Raw genomic sequence first — 27,183 nt, 5'->3', positions numbered from 1 at the left:
CATGAGGTCCTGGATTCAACTTCCAACTCTTCTTAAAAAATGTCACATAGATCAATGTCTACTGAAGAAATAAAGAAAATGTTTAAGGAACTATCTCATTAAGAATACAGGGGATTCTATCAAATTTTTAGGGACCAGATAATATCCTATGCTAAGCGAGTTGATCAGAATCCAGAAAGTGAAGAAAACCTTCCAAGTCTCTTTTATTATCAAGAATAGCAGTTACATCTAAACACATACAGAGATTATAATAAAGGAAATTTCAGATTCATACCTCATGTGAATAGTGATTGATGTAATAATCCTACATAAAATACCAGTAAAAAGATTCTAACCAGTAAGTATATTAAGAAACTTATATGCACGATCATTTATACTGAAAAAGTAAGGAAGGTTCAGTGTTAGGAAGTCTTATCAATACAATTTACGACATTAACAGATTTGTGTAGGAAATTATGTGATTACTTTCATAGTTGTTGGAAAATATCCATGACAAAATCAAGACTCAGTTCTAATAAAAGCTTTATTTTTATGCCATGTTACTTTATTTTATACAGGTGTCCTGTGCCCCGGCTGCCTCAAGCTTGCTATAGAGTTGAGGGTAACTGTGAACTTTCTACCCTTTTGCCTTCCCCTCCAGAGTACTGGGATAATATGTGAGTCCATCATGTCCAATTTGTGAGATGTCAGAGATCAAACCCAGGATTTTGTGTGTTCTAGGCAAGCACTTTACTGAGTGAGATGTACCCCCAATTCCTTCAATAAAAAATCTCTTGAAAAAATAAGAACAGCTGAATAGCTCATTTAAAAGAGAAAATAATACATCTCGATACAACAAAAAATATCTCCATGGGAAAACACTGGGCAAGAATGGTCACTCTTTCCACAGTTGTTCAAAACTGTTCTGGTAGTATTTACTAAATCAATTAAGCAAGAAGAAAATAGATGTGTAAGGTTAAAAAAATAAAAAGTTCTCTCTGTACTTAGATAACATGATGGTATTCCTGAGAACCTCTTGAGAATTAATAAAATCTCAGCAAGAAATAAAGTGAACACAACAATCCAAAGCACAGGCCATACAACAAAAAGATGTAAACATATTTGCCCTTCTAACAGAAAACCTTTGAATGCTTAGGAGTAAGGGCTGTGTAAAGTCCACATGAGAGTAACTTAAAATCATGGTTCACCTGGGCTCAATTCTCAGCGTCCACATGGCAGCTCACAACTGTAACTCCAAGATCTGGTACCCTCACAGACATGCATGTAGGTCAAACAACACACATAAAACAAAAGTAAATAAAATTTTAAAAGAAAGTAACTTTTAAAAATTTTCTGAAAGACAAAAAAATGATTTGATCAAATGGGAAGCTATCCACTATTTGTTCCTTTTTCCTCTTTTCCTTGAGAGCAGGTGCTGGGTAGCTCAGGATAGCTCAGGCTGACTTTTAACTCATGATGTAGCCGAGAGTGACCTGTACCTCCTGATTCCTGCTGATCTCCCAAAAGTGTCAGCCATCATGCCCAGGTTATACAGCCATGGGAATCAAACTAGGAGATATGTGTACATTAAGCAAATAATCTATCAAGTAGGCTATACTGCCAGCATGAAAAATAATCAATTTCATTACTCCCTTGTACCCACAAAACACCCAATCTTTGCATGGCATGAGATACCATATGTAAAGCCAAATTAACCACATAGTGGGAAAAATCTTTAACACATTTCACAGAGGAAGAGCTTGTATCCCTAACAAAGAACTTAAATATTAAGGAAACAAGGGCAAAAAAACCTTATGCAAGAATGAGGCAAAGATGATTACTGAAAGAAATAGTAAAACAAAGCTGTATCTCCCAAGCATATAAACTAACTTTCTACCTCAAAACATTATATAAATTTTATAGAATTGTAGAAAGAAAATGCTAGGTCAACAATTACAATTGGACATTAAATTTTTTGTGTGTGTGCATAGGCATTTCGGCTGCATGTGTCTGTGCACCACATGCATGCAGTACCTGCAAAAGTCAGAAGAGGGCATTTGATCCTCCTCTGAGTCTGGCATTACCAACAGTTGAGAACTCTGTGTGGGTGCTTGGAACTGAACCTGGATTCTCAGCAAGAGCAATAAGTGCTCATAACTACTACCCATCACTCCAGGCCTATAACAAACATTTTAACATACTCTTCTTAAAAACTTATACAGATTAAGTGAGGAAGCAAACAAAAATCAGAGAAAAAAACTAAACAAAGAAATTAAGCTCAAGCTGTTAGTAACCAGAAACCCATAAACTAAAACTACCCTCTCAGTCACTGAAACTTCATTAAGTATCAACAGACAGGCCTGGGACAGGGCTGGACATGGTTGGGATAGGGCTGGACTGGGACAGGGCTGGGACAGGGCTGGACAGGGCTGGGATAGGCCTGGGATAGGCCTGGGGCTGGTGTAGGATAGATCTGGGGATAGGCAGGTAGAACAAATGTTTAAAATGTATTGTATTCAATCCTAGTTCCAAAACAAATGATCCATACTATATATCCATGATTAGGAAACAGTAACTCACTTAGAAACTAAGGACAAGGATAAAAATGAGTACTTAAATGTATTCTTTTCTATGCCTTCCTTGCTTTCTGTCTGATCTTTATAATTAATAGATCAGGAACGCTCCTGCAATGGCTTCATCCTAGCCTGTGGTGCTACTTTGTCAAAGATTAAAAACACTATATGCATGTGCACGTGGATGAGTGAGATCAGCTGTATCAGATTCAGGACAGGGCACTGGGCCCCTGGAGCTGGAGCTATAGTTGACTGCGAGCCACTTAATAACTGAACTTGGGTCCTCTGCAAGAGCAGCTTTAACTGCTGCACCCTCCCTGCAGCCCCTGGTGAGACTGGGGACTCTGGTCCGTCTGTTTTGCCTTCTGGTCATGAAGCAAATGATGCTGATCCACTGCATGCTTCCATCATGATGTGCTGCCAGCCTACAGCAATCAGACCATGGGGTGAACCTCTGACCCTGTGAGCAAAAACAAACCTTCCCCTGTAGAAGCTGTGTCTCAGCTTTTGTGACAATTACATAACACTAACACAGTTGCCTTCTTGTCTGTTTGCTCCTTGCTTGCCAACTTACTGAGCTGAATACTTCTCATGCCTGTTTTTAATTTTACTGAAATACAAACTTCACTGCAGACACTGATTTTACTTTGCCCCATATATGTTGATATACAGCTCCCATTTCTGACGATTTCCTCATTTTCATTTTCTCTTGCCCCAATCTATCTACCTGGACTACAAATTTTCCACCAAGAGTATTTTTTATGAAACATTTTTAAAAAAAGATTTATGTGCGTTGGCATTTTACCTATACGTGTGCGGGGGTGCCAGATCCTCTGGAACTGGAGTTACAGGTGTGAGTTGCCTACCAGGTCAGTAAAGAGCTGCGAACCCACCTAAGCCTTGCCAGTATTCCCTGCATAGCAGCCTTGGTCTCATGTCTTTTGTTTCTATGCCCAAAGATTCCCAAGTCTCTAGTAAACATTAAATCTTATATAACTACAGATGTTTACATATAAAAATACCTAGATAGATATATGTACAGGGAACACACACACACACATACACACACACACACACACACACACACACACACACACATTTCCTTCTACTGCTAGATGAGAGGGGCTAGAAGCAATGACTCCCCAGCAGTAAAGCACACACCGATCACCTAGAGTTTGACTTCTAACACCACCTTCTAATAAAGAGAACAGGGCTGTTGGAATGGCTCGTTCTAGGACTGAGGCAGGAAATATACTAGATGGGCCTGGGAAACCATATAGTGCCAGAAAGTAGGTACACACATATGCGCGCGCGCACACACACACACACACACACACACATACACACTTAAAGAGGTACAGTCAAAGGAACACAGGAGCCAGCTGAATAAATAAAACAACAAAAAAGCATTTCTAGATTATAACCCAAATAGAATATTCATGAGCCCAGATAACAAATAATTGACTGAATAAATTAATAAACAAGAACAGACAAATTCCCTGTGTAAAAGAAGTATGAGGGCTGGAGAGATGGCTCAATGGTTAAGAGCATTGCCTGCTCTTCCAAAGGTCCTGAGTTCAATTCCCAGCAACCAAATGGTGGCTCACAGCCATCTGTAATGAGGTGGCTCACAGCCTCTTCTGGCCTGCAGACATACACACAGACAGAATATTGTATACATAATAAATAAATAATTAAATAAATATTTAAAAAAAAGAAGTATGAATTTTGTGCACATTTTGAACTAAGAAGACAGGGCATCACTGTCTACCCCTCAGTTGTAGACTGAGTTTCATAATTCTCTCCCACAAGGGTATAGATACCTCTGTGACCCACTGATATCAACAGTCACAAGTTCTCTTAAAGAGTGTCCTTCAGGTGAGGTCGTGAGACTGTGATCCTCCTTCTCAGTCCATAACCCTATTATAAACACAGGAAGGGCCAGACAGTGCCAAACTGAAGACATTCTGCAAATGCCTGGCCAGAACTCATTGAAACTGCCATTCGAATGAATAAGACCACCATGGATACTCATTCACATGTAAGTCTGGATGGGCATTTTTCATTACCGTTAGGTCACATGGCACTTTCTTTAGCTTTCTGTGGAACTGCCAGAATGTTTCTACAGTGAGTGCCCCATTTATTCACTGACAGTGGATGAATTATTTGTCCTATCTTGGAGGAAAGCAAAATTGAAGACCCACCTTTGAGTTCTCTAACAGCTCCAGTCCTGGAGCCCTTAACAAATAATAAAGCTCCTACAAGGAGCCACACAGGCGACACAGTCTGTCTTTTTTGTGTAACTGAGAATGTCGCATGGTCACTCACGCCCATCAGATGACATAAGCAGAGACGGTTGCATCTGTGGCCATGGGAGGAAGTGACTGATGCACAGATTACAGCCCTCACTGTCATTTCAAGTGCTGACACCCATGTGCAGAGGAGAGAACCAGCATAACCAATTGGCTTCCTTCAGAAGTGTGCACAGCCTGTATACATATGTAACTGCTTTGCCTAGTCTGATGGCAACCATTGATACTTACCACTTGAATATCTCCAGTTTCTCTCCCCGAAGTCCTTCTCTGAGCTCCAGTCTTGTCACCAGAGTTACCTGTCATCTCTTTGAGGATGGAACAGGAGTGGTGATGGACTCACTTCCTTCACCAGTGCTCACTACTCATCTTGCATAAACCCTCCCTGCACTCACATATCCAGGCCATTCCTAGCTCTTGTTGGTTCCACCTTCTAATACCACCAGAGTTTGGACCTTCCCACCATCTCTACTGACATTTCCCTAACTCTTACTGGATGGTGACAAGAACTTCTCAGCCTTTCCCATGCTATCATACTTCTTGGCCAGCAACAACAGTGAAACACAGAACCCCTTCCTGAAAGCCATTTGATGGACATTTGGTTAATGTCGACATTAATGGAAGACCATTTACCTTTTCTCTTTCAGATACATTATTAAAATAAAGCAAAAGAGCTGGGTGGTGGTGGTGCACACCTTGAATCCAAGTCCTTGGGAGGCAGAGGCAGAAGGATCTCTGAGTTTGAAGTCAGCCTGGTCTACAGAGCGAGTTCCAGGACAGCCAGGGCTGTTACATAGAGAAACCCTGTCTCAAACAAACAAACAAACAAGCAAGCAAGCAAATAAGGCAAAGGAAAAAAGTATAAATACATGCATACAAGAGAGAAGAAGGATGTTCAGCAAACATCCTTCATAGGTTTCCACACACCTATGAAAAGTAAGGAATATCTGCGTATGTGTGCATACATGCATGTGTTCACATCACGTGTGGGTTCATGTGTACGAGTAAGTGTACATGCCTTCAGGGTGGCAGCCATAGGGATATTTGACCTTTTAGGGCCAGGCACAACCCAAGGCAGAAGATGGGACTGGAACTGGGAAAGGCATGAATTTAACACATATGTAAAGAGTGGTCAAGTCTAACAACCTGTCACTCCATATCCCTCACCTAAAACATGGATCTAGCTAGACTTCTCCCTGACCCAAAAGTGATGATGATGATCATGAAATGAGCCAGTGAGTTTTGACGGTTTTGACAAGCTTCCCTGATGAGCTTCACAGTGCTGACCCACAGCAATCACTCTACAGTTCTCTGTCTCAAAGGAAACAAAGTACTGCTCATTCAGGTGAGCAAACACAGTAGAATGTTCTTAGGCTCCTCCTTATTTCTTCTAGCAAGAATGATCTCTGTGACTCTGTTTTTTGCTTCAATGCTAACATAAAATTGCAGTCTTGTTTCAAAATTGAAGTTTTACTTTCACAGGCTTACACAATGGCTTCTCAGAATCTTGCAGGGTCTGACCCTGCTTGATCCACACCTCCATGACCCCTCACTTACATATTCAGCAAACCAACACCAAGCGAGGCTACTGCCAAGTTCTATTGCCAGCTCCGGATGTAGTCTTGCCCCCAGGGCATCTTTCTTATTGTTTCAATGCAGAAACTCGATTTCTCTTCATCAGAACTCTATCAGTTATAGCTGCTTTCTTTGCATTTGGTTTGTCTGCAACTTTAAACTCATTTCTTTGCTCCCCAAATTCCATATTTTCTATACCTTCCTGCTTTGACTTCTCATTCTAAGCCCCAGTAACTGTAGAGAACAAGATCCATGCCTTAATTCAAACACTATGCTGTCTTAAAATTTCCTCCATGTGACTTAGCCCATTATTTTTGAATTCTGTCCTCACTGAAATTTTCAGGACACAGACAAGCTGTAGCCAGATCCTTTGCCAGAACTGTAACACTAGTAGCCTCTACCCCAGTTTCCAACAGAGTTCTTTTCACCTCAGAAACCCCATGAGCCAGGCTTCCACTGCCTACATTCTTTTCAGCTTTCCAGTCTTCCACACTTTCACCAGAATGGCCTAGTAAATTCTGCCTACAGCACTGTAGGCTTTTCCAGTCTTCAATTCTATATTCCTCCTCATTCATCCTGCCAAATTCCAAAGGCCCACAAGGCTGTACCATGAAGTTTGCTACAGCCCCAAACTCTACCTCTTTGTAATGATTTTCTGTATTATCTTGTTGTGACAAAAATCCATGACAAAATCAACTTAAGAGAGGAAGTGCTTATTTTGGTTTCTGGCCTGAGGGGATAGGATCTATCTTGGTTGGGAAGGCATAGAGTGGGGAGCTTGAAATAAATGTCTAATCATATTTTGTTCACAGTCGGGATGTAGAAATACATGAATGTTGATTGTCTTAGTTAGGGTTTCTATTGCTGCAATAAAACACCATGACCAAAAAGTAGGCTAGCGAGGAAAGGGCTTATTTGGCTACACTATTCATGGTTTCATCACTGTTCATCACTGAAGGAAGCCAGGAGAGGAACGCAAAAAGATGAAACAAAAGCTGATGCAGAGGCCATGACGGGTGTTGCTTACTGGCTTGCTAAACATGGCTTGCTCACTCAGCTTTTTTACAGAACCCAGAACCACCAGCCCAGGGATAGCACCTCCCACCATGGGCTGGGCCCTCCCCATCAATCACTAATTAAGAAAATGCCCTATAGGTTTACACAGAGCCCAATCTTAAGAAGGCATTTTCATTTTTTTAGTTCTTTTTTATTTTTATTTTATTGATATTTATTGAGCTCTACATTTTTCTCTGCTCTCCTCCCCACTTCAATGCTTCCCCAATTTAGTCAGGAGATCTTGTCTTTTTCTACTTTCTACTTCCCATATAGATTAGATCTATGTAAGTCTCTCTTAGTGTCCGCATTGTTGTCTAAGTTCTCTGGGATCGTGGTTTGTGGGCTGGCCTTTTTTGCTTTATGTTTAAAAACCACCTATGAGTGAGTACATGTGTCTTTATGGGTCTGGGTTACCTCACTCAAAATAATGGTTTCTAGCTCCATCCATTTTCCTGCAAAATTCAAGATGTCATTATTTCTTTCTGCTGTGTAGTACTCCATTGTGTAAATGTACCACAATTTCTTTATCCATTCTTCGATCGAGGGGCATTTAGGTTATTTCCCGGTTCTGGCTATGACAAACAAAGCTGCTATGAACATAGTTGAGCACATGTCCTTGTGGCACGATTGAGCATCCTTTGGGTATATACCCAAAAGTAGTATTATTGGGTCTTGAGGAAGGTTGTTTCCTAATTTTCTGAGAAATTGCCACACTGACATCCAAAGGGGTTGTACCAGCTTGCATTCCCACCAGCAATGCAGGAGTGTTCCCTTTTCCCCACAACCTCTCCAGCATAAGTTGTCATCAGTGTTTTTGATCTTGGCCATTCTTACAGGTGTAAGATGGAATCTCAGAGTTGTTTTGATTTGCATTTCTCTGATGACTAAGGACGTTGAGCATTTCCTTAAGTGTCTTTCAGCCATTTTAGATTCCTCTGTTGAGAGTTCTCGGTTTAGATCTGCACTCAATTTTTTTTTATTGGATTATGTGATCTTTTGGTGTCCAATTTCTTGAGTTCTTTGTATATTTTGGAGATCAGACTTCTGTCTGATGGGAGGTTAGTGAAGATCTTTCCCCATTCTGTGGGCTGTCGTTTTGTCTTGTTGACCATGTCCTTTGCTTTACAGAAGCTTCTCAGTTTCAGGAGGTCCCATTTATTAATTGTTTCTCTCAGTGTCTGTGCTGCTGGGGTTATATTTAGGAAGTGGTTCCCTGTGCCAATGCGTTCAAGTGTACTTCCCACTTTCTCTTCTATAAGGTTCAGTGTGGCTAGCTTTATGTTGAAGTCTTTGATCCATTTGGATTTGAGTTTTGTGCATGGTGATAGATATGGGTCTATTTTCATTTTTCTACATGTTGATATCCAGTTATGCCAGCACCACTTGTTAAAAATGCTTTCTTTTTTCCATTTGATAATTTTTGCTTCTTTATCAAAAATCAGGTGTTCGAAGCTGTGTGGATTGATATCCGGGTCTTCTATTCAGTTCCATTGGTCCTCTTGTCTGTTCTTAGGCCAGTACCAGGCTGTTTTCAGTACTGTAGCTCTGTAGTAGAGTTTGAAGTCAGGGATTGAGATGCCTCCAGAAGTTCTTTTATTGCATGGGATTGTTTTGGCTATCCTTGTTTTTTTTTGCTTTTCCAAATGAAGTTGAGTACCATTCTTTTGAGTTCTTTGAAGAATTTTGCTGGGATTTTGATGGGCATTGCATTGAAACTGTAGATTTCTTTTGGTAAGAATGAAGGCATTTTCTCAGTCAAAGTTCCCTTCTCTCAGATGACTTCAGCTTGTGACAAGTTGACATAAAATCATTCAGCAAACTGATGCTCAGCTTGCCTTCCCCTTTCATTTAGTCTGTGATTTCAGCCCGTGGATGGTATGGACACACTTAGGGTAGTCTCTCAGTTAAACTACAGAAACGCCCTCATAGACACACTTGAAAGTATGCCTCCTCAGCGATTCTAACATTCTGTAAGTTGACAATGAAGAGTTTCCAGGTGGATTCTGTTCCTCTAACTCCTGACCACTTTCTCTTGAGCTCTGCCCTGCTGTGTCTCTGTACTGCAGCACTGACCTCCGAAGCTCAGCTAACAACTCACCCACAGAGTGGAGGGAGTGGGAAGTACAAGTTGAATTTCTTGCCCTTCCTGTGTAGCTATCGCTACAATCTTGCTGCCTTTAGCCTTAAGTTCTTGCCTTGCCCTTCCTGGACACGTGGCTCTTTCTGGATCTGGCTGTACTTCTCAGTGTACTGGCTGTCTAAATAGTCCTCTCTTTAAAGTGCCATGTAAGGTTTGATCTTCTTTTCTGCCAAGGTTCTTTCAGAATTCCAAATACAGGGTTAGGGAGAAAGCTCAGTGGTTAAGAGCAATTAATGCTCTTGCACAGGACCTGAGTTCAGTTCCCAACACCTACATCAGGTGCCTCACAACCTCCTGTAACTCCAACTCCCATGGGATATAAAGCCTCTGGCCTCCACAGGTACCTTCATTCACATGCACATATAATCACACACACATGCACACCCATGCATTCATACATAATTTAAAATAATAAAAACAATTTTTTAAAAAAATTTTTTGAGACAGGTTTCTCTTTGTAGCCCTGGCTGTCCTGGAACTCACTCTGTAGACCAGACTGGCCTCTAACTCACAGAGATCTGTCTCTGCCTCCTGAGTGCTGGGATTAAAGGTGTGCACTACCACTGCCCTGCTTGCCCTGCTTAGTTTTCTTTTTTAAAAACTGAATATAGACATACAATTTTTTTATTGCTGCTATTGTTGGGTTTTGTTAACTTTTTTTTTTTTTTGAGAGAGAGTCTCATGTATCTCAACTTGGCCTCAAACTCACTACAAAGCTGAAGACAACTGAACTATTGATCTTCTTGCCTTTACTTCCTGTGTGTTGGGATTATAAGAGTAAACCACCGTGACTAATTTACTGAGGACAGAACCCAGGATTTGCTGAATGCTAGGCAAGCACTCTACGAACTAAGCTACATATCCATAGTGTTGACTGTAGAATTCTCATCCTACCAACGTCTTACAGTACGTGTGAGAAGTAGACAAGGACAGGTCAAACAAAGGAAGAAAGGCATCGTTCTATGAACAGAGCAATTCTTTAGCTCTGGTGGAAATGATCACTGACAGAGAATGAGCCTTCCTTAGAACCTGGCAGGCATGGTGGGTGGGGCAGTGCAGACTCCATAAGGTCAGTTGAGCAGAAAGTCTCCTGACTGCTTCTTGTAAAGTGGGGAGTAGTGCACAGTCCTCTGGGTCCTGAGTGCCTGTCATTCCAGCAGAAAAAGGGCACTGCGCCAACAAAACAGCAATCACAAGGTGTTAGGGTGAAGATTTCTTAAAAAAAGAGAAAAATATGTGTTTTTATTTGCTTCTGATATTGAAAATTCCTCTGTCCCCACATTTTGGTATAGGAGAGATAATTATATATTTATGATTACATGATACACATTTATTTGTGCCTTTTCAGCTTATTTATATTTAATATTTATTGATGCTATTAAGTTTAATCTTTCCATTTTAGTATTTAGTTTTTATTTATCCTATCTGCATTATGTTCTGGTTCTTTCTTGTATCATTTTAGGTGAACCACAAGTTTTTAATACCTCATTTTACTTCTTCCATTAATATTTTAGCTGGCTTTCCTTTAGCATTGTCTTACCTTAGAAATTACATATGCATCTTTAAGATCTGCGCCTACCTCTAAGCACCACTACACTACTTCATGGCTATTGTAGGGCCTTTAAGCCAGTGCAATTCCACTTGTGCTCCTACCACCCTTTTTGCTTTTGGTGTCTTTATCTTTTATTTTTGCCTATACTCTAAACTTAAAAGATTATGCAGAATTCAAATATTACATATAAACCACACACAGAGCAATATAAATCATGCAAGACAAGTTATGTAAAGTAAAGGGGAACGTGTTTCATCTTTGTTCACTCTAGTACTCTATTCTTTCCTGAAGATGTGGTCCTTTGGGTGATCTTGTTTCTCTTCAGTCTGAAGAACTTTATGCCATCCTAGTAGTGCAAAAGTACTTAGACAAACTTCCAACTGTTTGCAAGTCTGAAATGTCTTTTTTTTTTTGCTTTAATCTTTGTAATTTTCTAGATAGAGAATCCCAGACTGTTCCAGCACTCTTCGAATGCCAACTATCTTCTGCCTCTGTTTTTGATGTAATTATACTGTTGTTCCTTTGTCAATGTGTCTTCCCTTCTGCTGCTAGTTTTTAAGATTTTTTTGTCTTTGGTTTTACTTTAATAATTGCCCATTGTGTGACTTTCTTTGCATTAAATATTTAGGGATGTTTTAAAGTTTTTTGATATGTAAATTATTATCATTAATCAATATATGAATGTTTTCAGTCATATTTATTATACTTTGCCTTCATTCTCTCCTCTCCTTGTTGATCTATTTTATTTTATCCCATGTATGGGTTTTAAGTGGTCCATGTTTTTTTTTCTCTTTGTGCCTGATTTTTGTCTCTGTAAACCGGCATAGATTCATGGATTCTTTCCTAAGCTGCATTTTCTCCTCCTCCTCATTTCCCTTCTTCTCCTCCCTCTTCTTCCTTTTCTTTTTGAGGTGGGATCTCACTGTGTAGTCTTGACTGGACTCGAATTCACTATGTAGACGGGGCAGGTTTTGAACTCAAGGATGCACCTACTTCTGCCTCCTGTGTAATAGGATTAAAGGCGTGCACCACCACACTTGACCTGAGGTGCATTTTCTATTCTTGTTCTGATATGGTGTTCTTCACTTTAACGATCTCATCCCTTTCTACACTGTTAGTGTATCTCTCAAAGTTTTTCACATCTTAGTATTTTTCATCTAAATAACTGGTTGGGTTTTTGAGACAAAGATTTACTAGGTAGGTCCGATTGGCCTTGAACTCACAAAGATCCACCTGCTTCTGCTTCCTAAATGCTGGGAGTAAAGCCACATACCACCATGCCAGACATATTTTTGGTATATTATATATAAATATGCTATATATATTTGCTTTTTTAGAGCTGAGGGCTGAACCCAGGGACTTGAGCTAAATCCTCAACCCCCTTTTAATAAAGTATTTTGTTAATTATCTGAAAATTTCATACAATGTATTTTGATCACATTTATTTCCTATTGCTCCTAGGTCCAACCTTCTACTTTTGTGCCCTCTTAAAAAGAACCCACCAAGTCCAATTTGTGCTGTCCATGGGTGTTGGGTTGTCCACTGGTGCATGGTCCAACTCTCAGTGGCCATACTTTTAAACAAAACTCACTTCCCCTCTGCTCCCTGCCACCATGCCGCCAGGGGCCATCAACTGTAAAGAGCTACACATGTTGGCATCTTTAGAACAATTTTTAAGAACACTCAATAACTTCATGTCTGGACTGTTTATTTGGCTGATTCTACTGAATGTTTAGTTTATTCTCTTGGTCACAGGGCACATTTCTTGTTTCCATTTATTCAAATTATTATATACTGCACATTTTACAGTGCTGAAGTAATATTTATTTCCTATAAAAGACACACTACTGTCAGGTCACAATTTGATATGTGGTTAGGTTGGGTGTGGACTTCATTGCAATCATAGTCTGCTGTAGATCACTACTGCTTTGAATTGCTTTGTGAGTGGACGCAGAGACTGTCCTTCTCTGGGGTCTACAGCATGAGAACTACACAGATAAAGGACCCTTAGAGCTTCCCAGCTGTCAGCTTTTCAGATCACAGGAGATATTTCTCCCTGTGACAAACCATCTGTAGTTTTCTGGGTTTCTAAAAGGTTGTTTTGCTCTCTAGTCCTAGCCTGACTTTCTGTATCTTGATCTAAAGAGGCTGGACCACTTGAGATGGGTGGAGATCTTCTCAGTTTTTCTGCCCTGCCCTTGCCCTTGGAAGTTGAGGTTCAAAATGCTTTCTGTTGATGCCATGCTAAGCCAAAGTTAATTAAAAGTTTTGGTGGTCTCTATTCCCTCCTCTAGGGATTAGAGTCACTTTTCATAGGCTCTTTTCTTAAAAAGGCTCATCACTTTTTGGATTCCCATTTGATTAGCATACTTTTGTTCATCCTTTTACTCCAAGGTGGCTCCTATCTTTAAAAGTAAGATGTCTAAGATCTGGCCTTGAACTCATGGAGATCCATCTGTCTCTGCCTCCCAAGTGCTGGGATTAAAGGAATACACCACTACTACCAAGCTCTATGATGTGTTTCTTGTAGGCAGCAGATGGATAAATTTTGTTTCTTGATCCATTCAGTCAGTGTCTTTTGACTGGAGAATTGATGAGAATGATATTTAAAATTATTGCTGAAATGTGTTAGTTGTGTTGATTGTGTTGTCAGTTTGTGATGTTGTTTGTGTTCTCAGTGCCATTTTGGGTTTTAATAATTATGACTTTGTACTTCTTTCCACAGTCTTTCTTCTGCCCCAAAAACTACTTCTTGTATTTTCCTTAGGTTTGGTTTGTTAGTTATAGTTTTTTAGACTGTTTATGTCATGGGGAATTTTTCTTTCTCCTTAAATCATAGAAGATAGTTTTGATGGATGTATTATTTTAGTTTGGCTGTCATAGTCTTTTAAGACTTGGAGTTCAATTGCTCCAGGCTCTTCTGGCTTTTAAAGTTTCTATTGAGAAATAAATTGTTATTCAGATGGGGTTTCCTTTATGTGTGATTTACCTTTTATACTCTTGCAGTTTTTAATACATTTTCTTTGTTATATACACTTAGTGTTTTAACTATGATATCCTGTGGCAATTTTCTTTCCTGGTCTTGTCTGTTTTGTGTTGTGTGCTTTTTTTCATTTGTATGAGTGTGTCTTTCCTTAGTTTAGGGACGTTTTCTATGATCTTGTTGAAGATGTGGTCTATGCTGTTAACTTGGGATTCTTCTCCCTCATCTATGACTATAATTTGAAATTTGTTTTTTTAAATGGTGACTAACATTTCCTGTTTTTTCCTAATTTTTCATGTTCCTTGATTATTTGGTTTAGATCTTCTATTTTATCTTCAAGACCTGATATTCTGTCTTCTGCTTGATTCATTTTACTTGTAAGGTGTTCCTTTGAGTTTTCTAGTTGGGCTACTGGGTGTTTCAATTCCATCTTCATTTCAGCTTGAGTCTTCTTCAGTGTTTCTATCTCCTTATTCAATTCTGTTCTCATATCCTGAATTGTCTTCACCATTTCCATCAGCCTTATGTTTGTATTTTTTTGGGCATCATTCAGGTATTTATTCTCATTAAGTTCTTCATCCTTGATTTTATTGAGCTGTTTCTTTGTGTCTTCTTTAAACTTGAATTTTTGAGGATATTTATCATTTTTCCTTTAACTTTTCTATTATACACACACACACACACATACACACACATATATTATATACTAGTAGATATTGGAGAGAAGATGCTGGCTTCATCTTTAATATTGCTGGTATTCCTTTAACGAGATCTGGGCATGTGGACTTCCTTTGCTAGTTTTGAGTTTGTTATGGATGTATCAGGATAGGAGAAAGAATGTGGGGGGTTGGGTCGGATCTAGAGGTTGGAAATGTCTTGGGTTTCGGAATGTAGTCAGGTGGGCAGAGGGAACTGGATTGGTTTAGAGGATGTATTTCCTGTTCTGAGCTGGGGAGTGTGGGGGTAGATAGGTCTGAGTGGAAAGGTTGAACATGACGTGAGAAAATTCCGTGGTCTGGGGGATAGGTAGCTGGATACTTGCCCCAGCTCAGAGCTCCTCTGCAGTGAGGCAGAGAAACCCAGACTGGGCTATTACACTGGTTGTGGGACCCAGGTTAAATCTGGTAGATCGTGGAAAAGGCATGGATGAGGAGGTCAGGGGAACTCAGCAGGCTAGATTCTGGAGGAGGAAATGAGAAGTCTGGTTATAGAATGGGGTGGTGCAGGCAGTGTAAAGGGTCCTGTGAGTCAATACAGGTCTTGATGGAAGCCTAGATATTAATTAACTGTGGTGCAGGAGGAGGTGGTGGGACTAGGCAGGAGCACAGGATGTGAGACCCAGGCTAGATCTTGCAGGTTGCAGGAAAACAAGTATTGGGTACTAGTGGGCATCAGCAGGCTAGGCCCTAGAGGAAGACATGGGACGACTAGGGATGAAGTGGGGTGGGAGAGCTCAGTTTGCTTCTTGCCCATAGACAACTCGAAGCTCAAGGATTATGTCTCAAATAATCACAGAATATTTTAGCCAGCATTAGGGTTTTAATAGGAAGTACAGCTCTCAAAAATGTCATCAGCTCCTTCCACTTAACTCCAGTCTTCTCTGTTCCCAGAGAACACTCACAACTTAAGAGATGTGTCTTCTTTTCCATATTCTGGGCACCACAAGGGACTGAGGACTTGTGGGAGAGCCATAGAAGTTTACTATTTACTGTCCTCTTTCCAGAGTTGTGTCTCCCAGTTTTTTCCCCATTTATTAGTAGTAAGCATCAGGAGTATACCTTTGGTTTATATTTTTAGTTCACAGGCCTTTTAAGGCTTATCTTTTACTGGCTAAAGATGAGAATCATTACTATATTCAAGTCAGAAGGCACATTTCTGGAATCTCACATTTCTCTTTCATGTCCACTTATACGCTGGCCACTTGAGTTGGCTTCTTTTGTTTCTTCTATTTTGTCACTAGCAGGCAATAGTTATCAAAACATTTTCTTGACTTTTGTTGCCTAGTGCTGCCTGAGAGAAAGCCACAAGTTTACTACTGCAACTATCTTTATCAGCTATCATAGGTGAGAGTTATACCCAATTCCACTTTCCATCTCCAAAGGACAGCTCCTCATTGCTGGGCACCTGGCCCTAAGCTAGGACCGTGTGTTAGGATTTGTTAGCGTAACATTTTAAGAACTGATTTCTGATAAACCAGAGAGGCAGGACACCTTATAGACTTCCTGTCTCACAGCAAGAATCACCTGTTACAGTTTCTTTTTTTTTTGTCATTGCTACATTCCATCATTGTGATCACAAGCGATCTCCATGATTTCTCCTAAACCCTATCTTTATATGTAACTATTCAGCCTCCAAAGTTTTCCTAGGAAACTGTTACTTCTTTGAAAAATGTTATTACATATTTTTGATTACTTGCTTTTTTGCTTGTTGCTTTTGGAACAACAGAGCATTTATAAGCTGCAGGCATTCTTAAGTACATTTGATCTGCATTTTTACCATGTACTATTCTGGTCCTCTGTTTGGAACATAAAAATCATTTCCACAGCAACTAATTATAGTATAAGTCACAAATGCCAAATTACTACTGCTGTGGAGGTTGGAAGCAAACATCATGCAAAGACTGAAAGCCTCTTATTTTGGAAATTCTTCACTGAACTATTACAAGCTAATAAAATACAGAAAAGACAGAGAATATCCAATGCAGACATGAACTTTTCACATCAGTTTTATGTACGATAAGCTTGACACAAATCTGGAGAGGAAGATTTTCTGTCTCATGTTAAATCTTTGCTAAAAATCAGTTGAGCATACCCGTGAGGGACTGTTCTGTGCCTCATTCCTGCTCTGCTGGTCTATGTCTCCAGCCCTCTATAACATCACTATTTGTTTATCACTGTACACTAAATCTCACCAGGTAAAGTGACCACTGTAGCTGGTCTAACATTTCCTCCCATGCTTTCCACATACATTTTAGATAAGCTCCTCTATGTATATAAACGTACTACTCAGACTTTAAAAGAATTGCGCTCTCTCTCTCCTCTCTCTCTCTCTCTCTCTCTCTCTCTCTCTCTCTCTCTCTCTCTCTCATCTATCTCTATCTATCTATCTATCTATCTATCTATCTATCTATCTCCATATAAATATATGGATCTATTTAGGAGGATTGATATATGTATACTGAGTACAAACACAGTATGTCTCTTGATTTATTATATCTTTGATTCTTTCCTTAGCATTTTCTAATTTTAGTCATAAAATGTTTGCTGACTGAATAATTAAGAACAGGTACTCCCTGACTTATGAGTGGGTTTTATCCTGCAAGCCTATTTAAAATGGAAAATATTTTGAGCTGAAAACGAACTTAGTGCAGCTAAACTCCTGCACACCCTAGTTTAGCAGCACAACACAGGGCAGAGCATTGCTTCTCCCTTTGCCTGCCTGTCTGAGGATGGCATCTTACCAGCACTGCCTAGTGTGGAGAGAGCACCAAACTGCATAGCACGAGCATAGAAAGTGATCCAACTCCAAACTCCAATGTCCGGCTCTAGCTACCTGGTTTTCACACCAGGGTAAAGTAAGAACATCCATGTTGGGGTGTGTGCAGTCTCTCTAGAGAGGCCATAAATAACTCAGGAGGCAGAGGCAGGCAGATCTCTGAGTTAGAGGCCAGCTTGGTCTGTAGAGTGAGTTCCAGGACAGTCAGGACTACACAGAGAAACCCCTGTATCGAAAAATCAAAACCAGCCAACCAAACAACCCAAACAAACAAATAAACAAAAAACAAAACCAAAAAACTAAATATCATTTAGCTTTTTAAAAGAATTAAACAATTTTTTTTACCTAATTGAGGTTGTTCCCCTCTATTTATAACTTATTGGGGATTTTTTGTCAAGAATGTTGAATTTACTTTACAACAACTAACGTGGTCCTATTATTTTTATTCTTCAGTTTGATTTTATGACAATTTACATTGATAGATTTTTAAAGTTGAAATACTGTTTCACTGCTAGGATAAATCTCTCTTGGACATGGCATATAATTTCTATACATTGTAGGATTTGAGTTTCTATTATTTTTGTGAAATTTTTTTTGCCTATATCCCAGTAAATTCATAAGTAACATTAGTTTGCTCTCTGCTCCAGTTTTAATTTTTTTGTACTGGTTTCACCAAATGAATTGAAAAGCGATTGACCTACTCCTATTTTGTATAAACTGATGTCAGTTCTCCTTTATAGACCTGGTTAAATTCTCAGTAAAACTATCTAGGCATGGACGATTATTTTTCAGGAGTTTTCAAGTTACAAATATAATTGTTTAGTTAGTTTTAGTAGTTTGCGGAGGTTAAGACACTGTCTTCTTGAGAATGAAGTTGTTTCTTGAGTGCCCTTGTACTCTGAGGAAAGAGCTGTGGGAACAGGAGAACACAGCACGTGAGCAGAGTGGCTTTTCAGAGCTCTAGCCTCTTAGGTAGAGGACATCTACTTCTGAGACAGAGGCAAGCAGGCATCTGTGGGACATGAGAAGTCTTTGGAGAGGTTGGTGACTGGGTGTCAAGAACAAATGGGCTCAATCACTCTCACAGCATGGGTTTCTCTAGTGCTCAGGCTATGAGATTGAGAAGTGGCTGTGGATATCACACACAGCAACCAGTGCAGAGGGCAAAGGCACCCTCATCCCAGAGAGGACAGCCACTAGAGCTGGGCACAGGTGAGGGCGGCTAAGTGATGCTTCATGTATATCCTGTGGACCTGGACTACATGTCAAGAAGATTAGACCTTGAAGCTCAGTGTGGTGAAGGAAAGAGAACGACAATCACCACATGTGTGACAGGTACAGGACAAGGAAGTACTGGACAGTGAGCATGGGAGCAGGTCGGTGAGGATCAAAATGTGCATCTGGTGGCATTAAGATTCAGGAAGGAAGCATCCGAGAGAGGACCTTGGCCAGGTTCAAATATATGAGACTATCAGGGCCATTCTTACCCAAACCGTCACACTGTTATTCCATTTGTATCTGTCTATTTCCCTGTTGCCCCCATCAAAAACAATTTCCACGGTCACTTACTCAAGTTCAGCTTAGCATTCAGTATTAGCTTAGAGTTCAGTAGTACTATATTCTCACCCCAATACTAGCTTTCTTACATAAAATATTTCCTGACTTTTATTACTCAAATAAGAATCTGTGGCCCTGGTATGCTGGTGAATGCATATGATAGCCTAGACTCTCAGTCTCCACTCACCCCATACTTATTGAGCAGATGCACTGCAAGACCCAGAGCTTAGTAGGGTGCAGCAGGAAACAGATGGTGCGGCATTGCATATGTGCATCGGGCAGGGAGCTACTGAGCTGGGGAAAGTTAGGTTGATTTGTCAAAAAGGGTTTTTGAAGCCATGAGTGCAGGGCATGCTTTGTTTGGGAAGGGTCTTCCTGAGTACAAATTAAAGAGGCTTGAGTGAAGTGGACATCAGTGTGCTGAGGACTAGCCAGAGAAGACAAGTGGGCCATGGCAGCTGGGCCTAACCCAGAGGGGTACAGTCCTGACCCCATGATAGTTACACACCTCAGCGAACACTGTCAGCAGAAATGAGTACTTGGAGACAAGTGCAGGACCTTGTGTGTGGATCAGGGACACTTTTTCTGGAAGGCTCCCGACAGAAGCAGTTGACAGGTAAGATAAAGGTGAGGAAAAAGGAGGAAGTCACAGGGAGCAGTTTGATGGAAGAGGCTTAAAGTGAGAAGTTGGCATCTGTGACAGCTGAGGCAGGCATTTCCAGCAGCAGCTACCCTACTCCTTCTCTTCCTGACTCTGTGCTAGCAGTGACATATCCATTTAAATGAGCTGTCGGCATGATCCAAGCCAGTTACAGTCTCTAGCTTTTCCTCACTGGAGCAGAGCCAGTTGGTGTCCCTTTAACTGGACAGCACTATTCTGCTTGGAAAGTGAGGAGCAACAGATGATTGCAGTGGGTTCCATGAACACCCTGCTACTCCAGATCAGAGGGATGTGTGAAATCAGAACCCTGCACCTGCTCTTTCACCTATCTGGCAGCTAGCTGGTCTTCCACTGGGAGGAAGAAAAGTTACTGCCCAAGAATGGTGATTCAGAAAAATAGGTAGACTCCAAAGGCAGAGAGGCAAACATCAACAAAACTTGAAGTCTCTGGCTACTGAAATTCCCACAGAGTTGGGGGCTGCCACCTGAGACCCATTGTTCCTGCCCTCTGAATGACAGGGGTGAGGGTAGGCACAGTGAGGACAATGGCCTTCCAATAGGAGTCCTACAGATCACACATCCAGCACCTGTGCTTCTGCAGTGACTCAACTTACTATTTTTATTCACTTACACTTGTTTTACTGGGACAAGTCACAGTTATTTCATAATTAGGAAGCTTTGGCACCCTAGTCATCCACTCTTCTTTTCAAACGATTAACTACTAGAGAGAAGTTTAACTTCTTTCTCACAAAAATAGCTCTGGAATAACTTTAGACTTTTAAAATCACATTGGTATTCCTGCAGACCTGATAATACTGTTCCTTGTTATCTTACCACTGTGAAGTCAGGGTAGAAAATACATCATCTCTTTCAGATTCCTGGAATAACTTCAAAAGCTCTGGATCCCCAGATAAATGTGCAAGAATGCGCAATTCAATCTGTGAAAAATCTGTGAAGAAGAGTTCTCGGTCAATTTAGATTCACCTCATCACTGATTTACCCCAAGTCACTCTCAGACTGTCTCCCCATGAGGCTCAAGGTTAAAACATTTCTTTCCATCTGTCAGGCTCCCTCAGTCTTTGGACTACAGGCTCTTTTCTATGCCAGCAATTCTACAGACCTGCTCTTCCTCTTGCAAGGTCAGCAAAGCTTCCAGGAGGGACAAAGTTCATTCATTCACCACATCTATCACAATTTTGTGAAGCTCTCCTGTGTGACAGGATCCCACTGGAATGTGTTAATAAATAATATAGACACAGAACCCTTCTTTCATGGAACTTACATTCTAGGAGACATTCTGATAAATCATCTGATATGTCAGAGGGAGAGAAATGGAAGAATTGGACCAAGGTATGGTTTGGCAGAGAAGCTGGTGTCAGGGTGAGGTGGTCAGCTCCATTGCTTTGGTCCTCAGCAAAATTACAATGAACAAAGACAGAAGAGGGAAAAAGGAAGGGCTGTAGGGGCTTGAAGTACAGGGGCACAGTGGGTAACACGGCTGCTTGAGTCAGCAAGGGGAGGGAATAGGGGGAGGACAATGGAGGAGGAAGCAGATTGAATGAATTATGCCAGGAAAATGAGGGAACCCTGAAAGCCAAACGCCTATTATTATTTAATGTGTATAATAAATCTCTGCTTCATATAAAGTTTGCTTTAAGATTTATTTGCAAGAATGATTTCTATATGCATCTTTGCATTACTTAGTTGTTAAATATTTGAACTGCATGAAATTGCACAAGGTGATCTATAGTGAGAGTGGCATCCCTCCACCATCCTCTGCATGTACCTGCTGCCAGGAAGGTGTGGCCTTCGGAGGAAACAAACAGGGCTCGTGGGGAGATGGTGACAGTCTCCTCTTCTTTGCCTGAATTGTCATTTCAAAAGCATGTGATGAGATTCACTGTCAGCTGACTTGCAGCAATTCCTCATATAGTTATTTTAATGTCATATACAAATAAGTCTAGATTTTTAGTTTTTCTATTATCAAAATTATCTGTTCTGTCTAGAATTATGATAAAGAAAGGAAAAAGTCAGACATTTACACCCAACACCACACTTGTCAAGCAAGCACTAGAGAGAGAGCCTCACTGACGGGAAGATCTACGCAGAGGCATGCAGCTATGTGGCTTCCACTGGATACCCACAAAAGGACAGCCAAGACATAGAGGCTGTGGTTTGTCTTTGTTCCTGCTCAAGGTGACTATGTATATTTAGAAAGAGCACTCTTGGCTTTGGTGGTATTATTGTGCCTCCTTCATCAACGGCAGCAGCACTGACATGGCCATGGGTTATAGGAGTGGACATCCTAGCACCCTTTACCAGATTAGAACTTTCCCTTTTTAAGAAATATGACCATAAGCATTACAGTGGGATAGCTCAAAAGAAAGGTTTTTCATATGCTTTTATAAACATCTCCAGAAAACTTGAGATTTTATTAAAAGCCAGGCCATTGTGTGTACTTTTGTTTGTTCTTTATTGGGAAGTTGGTGGGGGAAAGATGGTGGGAGGGGAGATATTTCCCTGGTATAATTACCATCTATTTTAATGTGTAAACTGCTAAAAGGGAGGTACTATATCCTTCAGCTGCTTTTTATTTTTTCAATGTAGGCTTGTACTAATCATGCAAATATAGACGAACACTTCAGGAAAGTATAGCAGTTACATTGCAAGAAAGTAATTACAAACACTTCTGGACTTTAAGAAATGCTCCCAAGATTTCAGTGAGATAGAAAGTAATGTGTTACCTTTAAAATTCTGAGGCATAGAAATCTGAATTGGGTGCTTGGAGATACCTTGGACATTCTGTTAATAAGATAATAGCTTTAGTTAAAATATCTCCTTAACGTAATCTGTACCATTCAAGGGCATTTAAAACATATAGTATTTTCTTAAATATATAATGCCAACATGCCATGCCTATGCAAATGTGAAAGTTTCAATGGAGACACCACTACTCAAAACCAGCAAGTGTGAGAACAGCCTTGACTCTGGTCTGTACGAGCCTGTGATATATACAGTGACTTGGCAGTAGCCTAAATCATGAACTTTCTTAATTCTAAAAGTCCATGTAATATGCTAAAGGTAGATTTCTAGGAAATATGTGTGTTATACTTTAATTTAAAAACACTCTTTAAGCTGGAATGTAACATTTAATGATCATGTACAAGGTCCGAGGCTTCATCTTTTGTACTGCCTAAAAGCACAAGAAAATAAATTCACCACCATACTTTATTTATTTATTTATTGTTATTTTTATTGAGATATATTTTTTCTCCACTCCCCCCACTTCCCTCTCCTTCTCCTTCTCCCCTCTCCCATGATCCCTACACTCCCAATTTACTCAGGAGATCTTGTATTTTTCTGCTTCCCATGTGATTAGATCCCATCATACTTGGAAATGAAAGGTCTGCTCTCAGCTTAGTTGCAGCCCTTCCGCTGCTTTTGGTGTTTGGTACCTGCCTCGGCCTTAGCATATGGCTAACAGTGGTGCTCTTGCTTCACACCCTAAAAGTTTTCTTGAGTGCCTTTGCTTTCCACCTCTACCAGGATAATGACAGTGGATGATGATGATGGTACTAATAGATGACAGCCAAGTTCCATCCTGTTCAAATCATGTTTCCACTGTTCAAATCATGAGAATTCCTGTCACTTCACCTTTCTGTGCTTGGCAGTTAAGTGAACAACAGGTTGCTTTGTCTGGTAGTAGAATTTTCTGGGTACTAGCTGGTCTTGACCCACTGATTAGCTATGATGAACTATATTCCAGAGACTGACCACTAAAATCCACCTTGTAGGTGACCCTTTTAGGTCTCACAGAAGCACAAGAGGTATGGGAAAAGCATTTCATCTTCCTTGCACACATGAACTCACAACAGCTGTGGTCACCTGCATCAGATTAACCCAGTTAAAGTTTCTAATGTGGACAGGGAGAGGCCACTGAAGCCTCACCTCTAGCAAGGAGCTACTGAGACTTGATGACTGACAGGAAGAGTCTTCTTTCTTTGTGTGGAAAGTGGACATTAGGAGGGTACTTAGGCTCCAGTGGATTGGTGTGGGACGTCCTTTTGTATATGTGTTGTTTTTATTGGTTAATTAAGAAAGAAGCTGTATTTGGCCTGCACAGGGTAGAGCAGAGCTAGGCAGAGAAAAATAAACTGAATGCTGGGAGAAAGAAGGCAGAGTCAGGAGAAGCCATGTAGCCACCATTGGGGACAGATGTGCAAAACCTTGCTGGTAAGCCACAGACACATGGTGATACACAGATTAATAAAAATGGGTTAACCAAAGATAAAAGAGCTAACTAGTAATATGCTTAAGTGATTGGTCAAGCAGTGATTTAAATAATATAGTTTCTGTGTGATTATTTTGGTTCTGGGCAGCCGGGAACGAACAAGTAGCCACCCCCAAGAGTAGATAACCACATATCCATGAACATCTGGGCAGCACTAATTGAACTCACTGGTTAAAAATAAAATTGGAAAGGATATGTTGGGAGGGTCTAGGAGAATCTGGATTGGTGAGGTGGGGTGTGGATATCAATAACATATTTTATATACATGCATGACTTTTTCAAAGAATAAACAAAATCATTACTCAATTAAGATAACATATGATTTAAAGCAATGTAAAGAAAACCTTATATTGGAATTTTGTTTGCAAATAGTATAGATGCAAAGTATAAACTACTAAAGCAAACCCACAAAACAAACAAAAAAGCAGTCAGCACTAAAAGGCACTTCTAGAACAGAAGAGGAACTTATCATATAGAATCAGTGACTCCCTGGTTACTAAAATCAGGTAGCAGAAGAAAGAAAATGCTAACCAGCATTCTTAAACATAGGCACAATAATTCTTAACAAATCATTAACAAACCAAACCCAGTAATATACAAAAAGGATTATATATCATGACCAATAGAGAATTGTCTTAGGAATGCACGTTTTTGGAAAAAAAGTCCAAAACTATTAATACATAATATTCATAGAATAAAGGGCTTTAAAACAGTAACATCATAACAGAACAGAAAAGGGCAATGGCAAAATGCAGCATCCATTCAGACTATGTGCCAAATATACACTGAAATTCTAAACTAGCTAGGAAAAGGGGATTTTTTTCCAGCACAGTAAATAGCATGTGCAATGCTTACTCACTCTGAGTAATTTCACTGTTTAAATCTGTACAAAATAGGCCCGTGTGCCCCATCCATCAGAGTCAGACCAGCATCAAGCCAAACTGCAGTTAACACACACAGCTGACGGCTCCTGGAAAGCATGGTAACAGGCCCAACCAGCAAACAGGTACGCAAGTTCTAATAGTATGTCCCACAGAACACAGCATAGTAGCTTCAATGACAGTTGTTTTACTAAAATAAAGAGATTTATTTATATGGGTTTTCTATTAGATCTGAGAAAGTAGGAAATTTAAGTTTATTGTGCTCAGATGAATTACAAAGGAAGATTTTGATTTTATAATATAGCAAACAAAAGTATGGTAGAAAATTCAACAAATATTAAATTTACATAGTGCGTTTTAACCATCCCAAGATGTGTGTGGAGTGGCTTCTGGGAACTCGGATGAACATAAACTGAAGCAGTGCCTTCAACACCGGGAAGAAAACCTGGGTTTCAGAACTCTGTTAATCTACGGTACCTTCTGCCTCTCCTTGACAGCATTATTTTTCTTTTCTGTATTATACACACGGAAGATAGGTTATTAAGCAGAGTCCATAGTTAAGGAAATCACACTGTCTTAGTTGCTTCTCTGCCACTGTGAATAAAGACCGGATTTTTAAAAACTTATATTTTGGCTCCCAATCTCAGAGGGTTCATTGCATCATGGCATGTTGGCAAGAGCATGGTGGATCTCAACAGTTGCAGCACGGTTGGTCAGGAAGCTGAGAAATGGGGATGCCAACACTTGACTGTCATTTTGTCACTTCCCCTCTTTTATTCTGCTTAGGCCTCCAGCCTATGACATGGTATTATCTACACTCAGGGTGGGTCCCTACAGTTGATTTCATAATTGTTCTGGGAGTAGGGCTTGTGGAGAAAGAGCATGTCCTCACCACATTTGCATCAGCACTCTACTAACATGCTCCATCACTGCTATGAGCTTAGGTATTTTCTACTCAAGCAGGGTCTCAATAGGTAGCCCAAGTTGGTTTCAACTCTTCGTCTTTCTGACTTTGCCTCCACATGCTAGGATTACAGGCACCTGCCAGCACAACGGATTCATTCATTTTTTCTTTTAATTTTCAAATTTTCTTATTTTATTCTATTTGCATGAATGTTTTGCCTGTCTGTGCCAGCGGAGGTCAGAAGTGATTGCTAGATTCACAAGTTACACATAGTGATGCTTAGTATGAGCCACCATGTGGGTGCTTGGAACTGAACCTGGATCCTCTGCAAGAACAGCAAATGCTCATTTTTAAATTTTATATTTTTATTGTTTTTAATTGAGCAATACATTTCACCCACTCCCCTTCTTCCTCCCTTCTCCATCCCCCCCCATCCCAATCCCCATGCTCCAAATTTACTCAGGAGGTTCTTGACTTTTTCTCCTTTCTAGGTGAATGCATGTATGTCTCTCTTAGGGTCTTCTTGGCTGTCTAGGTTCTCTGGGGTTGTGGATTGTAGGCTGGTTATTCTTTGCTTTATGTCTAAAAGTCATTAATGGATGAGTACATATAATATTTGTCTTTCGGGATCTAGGTTACCTCACTCAGTATGTTTTTTTTTCTAGTCCCTTCCATTTGCCCAGCAAGTGCTCTTAGCCACTGAGGAGGTCCAGTTCCTCGTTAATGTCTTTTTGTAGATTAATAGACTATTCATTTTTATCATTGAAAAATATTTCTCTGTATGAATAAATCACAGTTTGTTAATCCATTGAAGGAAATTTTGGTTATTTCCATGTTTTAGCAATAATTAATAAATTTGTCATCATATGTATTTATGCTCATATTTTTGTATAGACATAAATTTTCAAGTAAATTTGATAAACTTTATAGAGTTTGATAGCTAGATGATACAGTATTTGGTTTGTATGAATTGCTGAACTGGGTTTATACATTGACTCAGCAAGTAAAGTGTTTGCCACCAAGTCTGGTAACCTGAGTTCCAATTCCTGGAGCTACACAATGGGAGAGAACCAGTGGGCTCTGGCACATGCACATACTTACAAAGAAGTGTGATCAAATTTAAAATAAATCTTTCCTCCTTTAAATCAGTAATCTCAGGTATTTTTACACAGTGATGGAAAACTGACTAAAATGAAGTGAATGTTTGCTTCAATTAACGAACCA

At 40.1% G+C, this 27,183-nt stretch overlaps 1 protein-coding gene across 1 annotated transcript in view; it reads right to left on the bottom strand.

Annotated features, from left to right (window-relative positions):
* The window catches only part of Poln (DNA polymerase nu), a 167,823-nt gene that overhangs the window by 46,585 nt on the left and 94,055 nt on the right, over positions 1 to 27,183 (bottom strand). The window contains exons 15-17 of the mRNA XM_085692033.2: positions 22,628 to 22,685; positions 21,670 to 21,747; positions 20,718 to 20,832 (exon numbers count right to left, since the gene is read on the bottom strand). Coding sequence (XP_085548159.1) covers positions 20,718 to 20,832; positions 21,670 to 21,747; positions 22,628 to 22,685 — 251 coding nt within the window. The remainder of the gene's footprint in view (positions 1 to 20,717; positions 20,833 to 21,669; positions 21,748 to 22,627; positions 22,686 to 27,183) is intronic.

This window comes from Myodes glareolus, chromosome 8 (genome assembly GCF_982192425.1).
Source record: "Myodes glareolus chromosome 8, mMyoGla1.1, whole genome shotgun sequence".
Classification (NCBI taxonomy): Eukaryota; Metazoa; Chordata; class Mammalia; order Rodentia; family Cricetidae; genus Myodes; species Myodes glareolus.
This window is presented reverse-complemented; position numbering and strand designations above follow the sequence as displayed.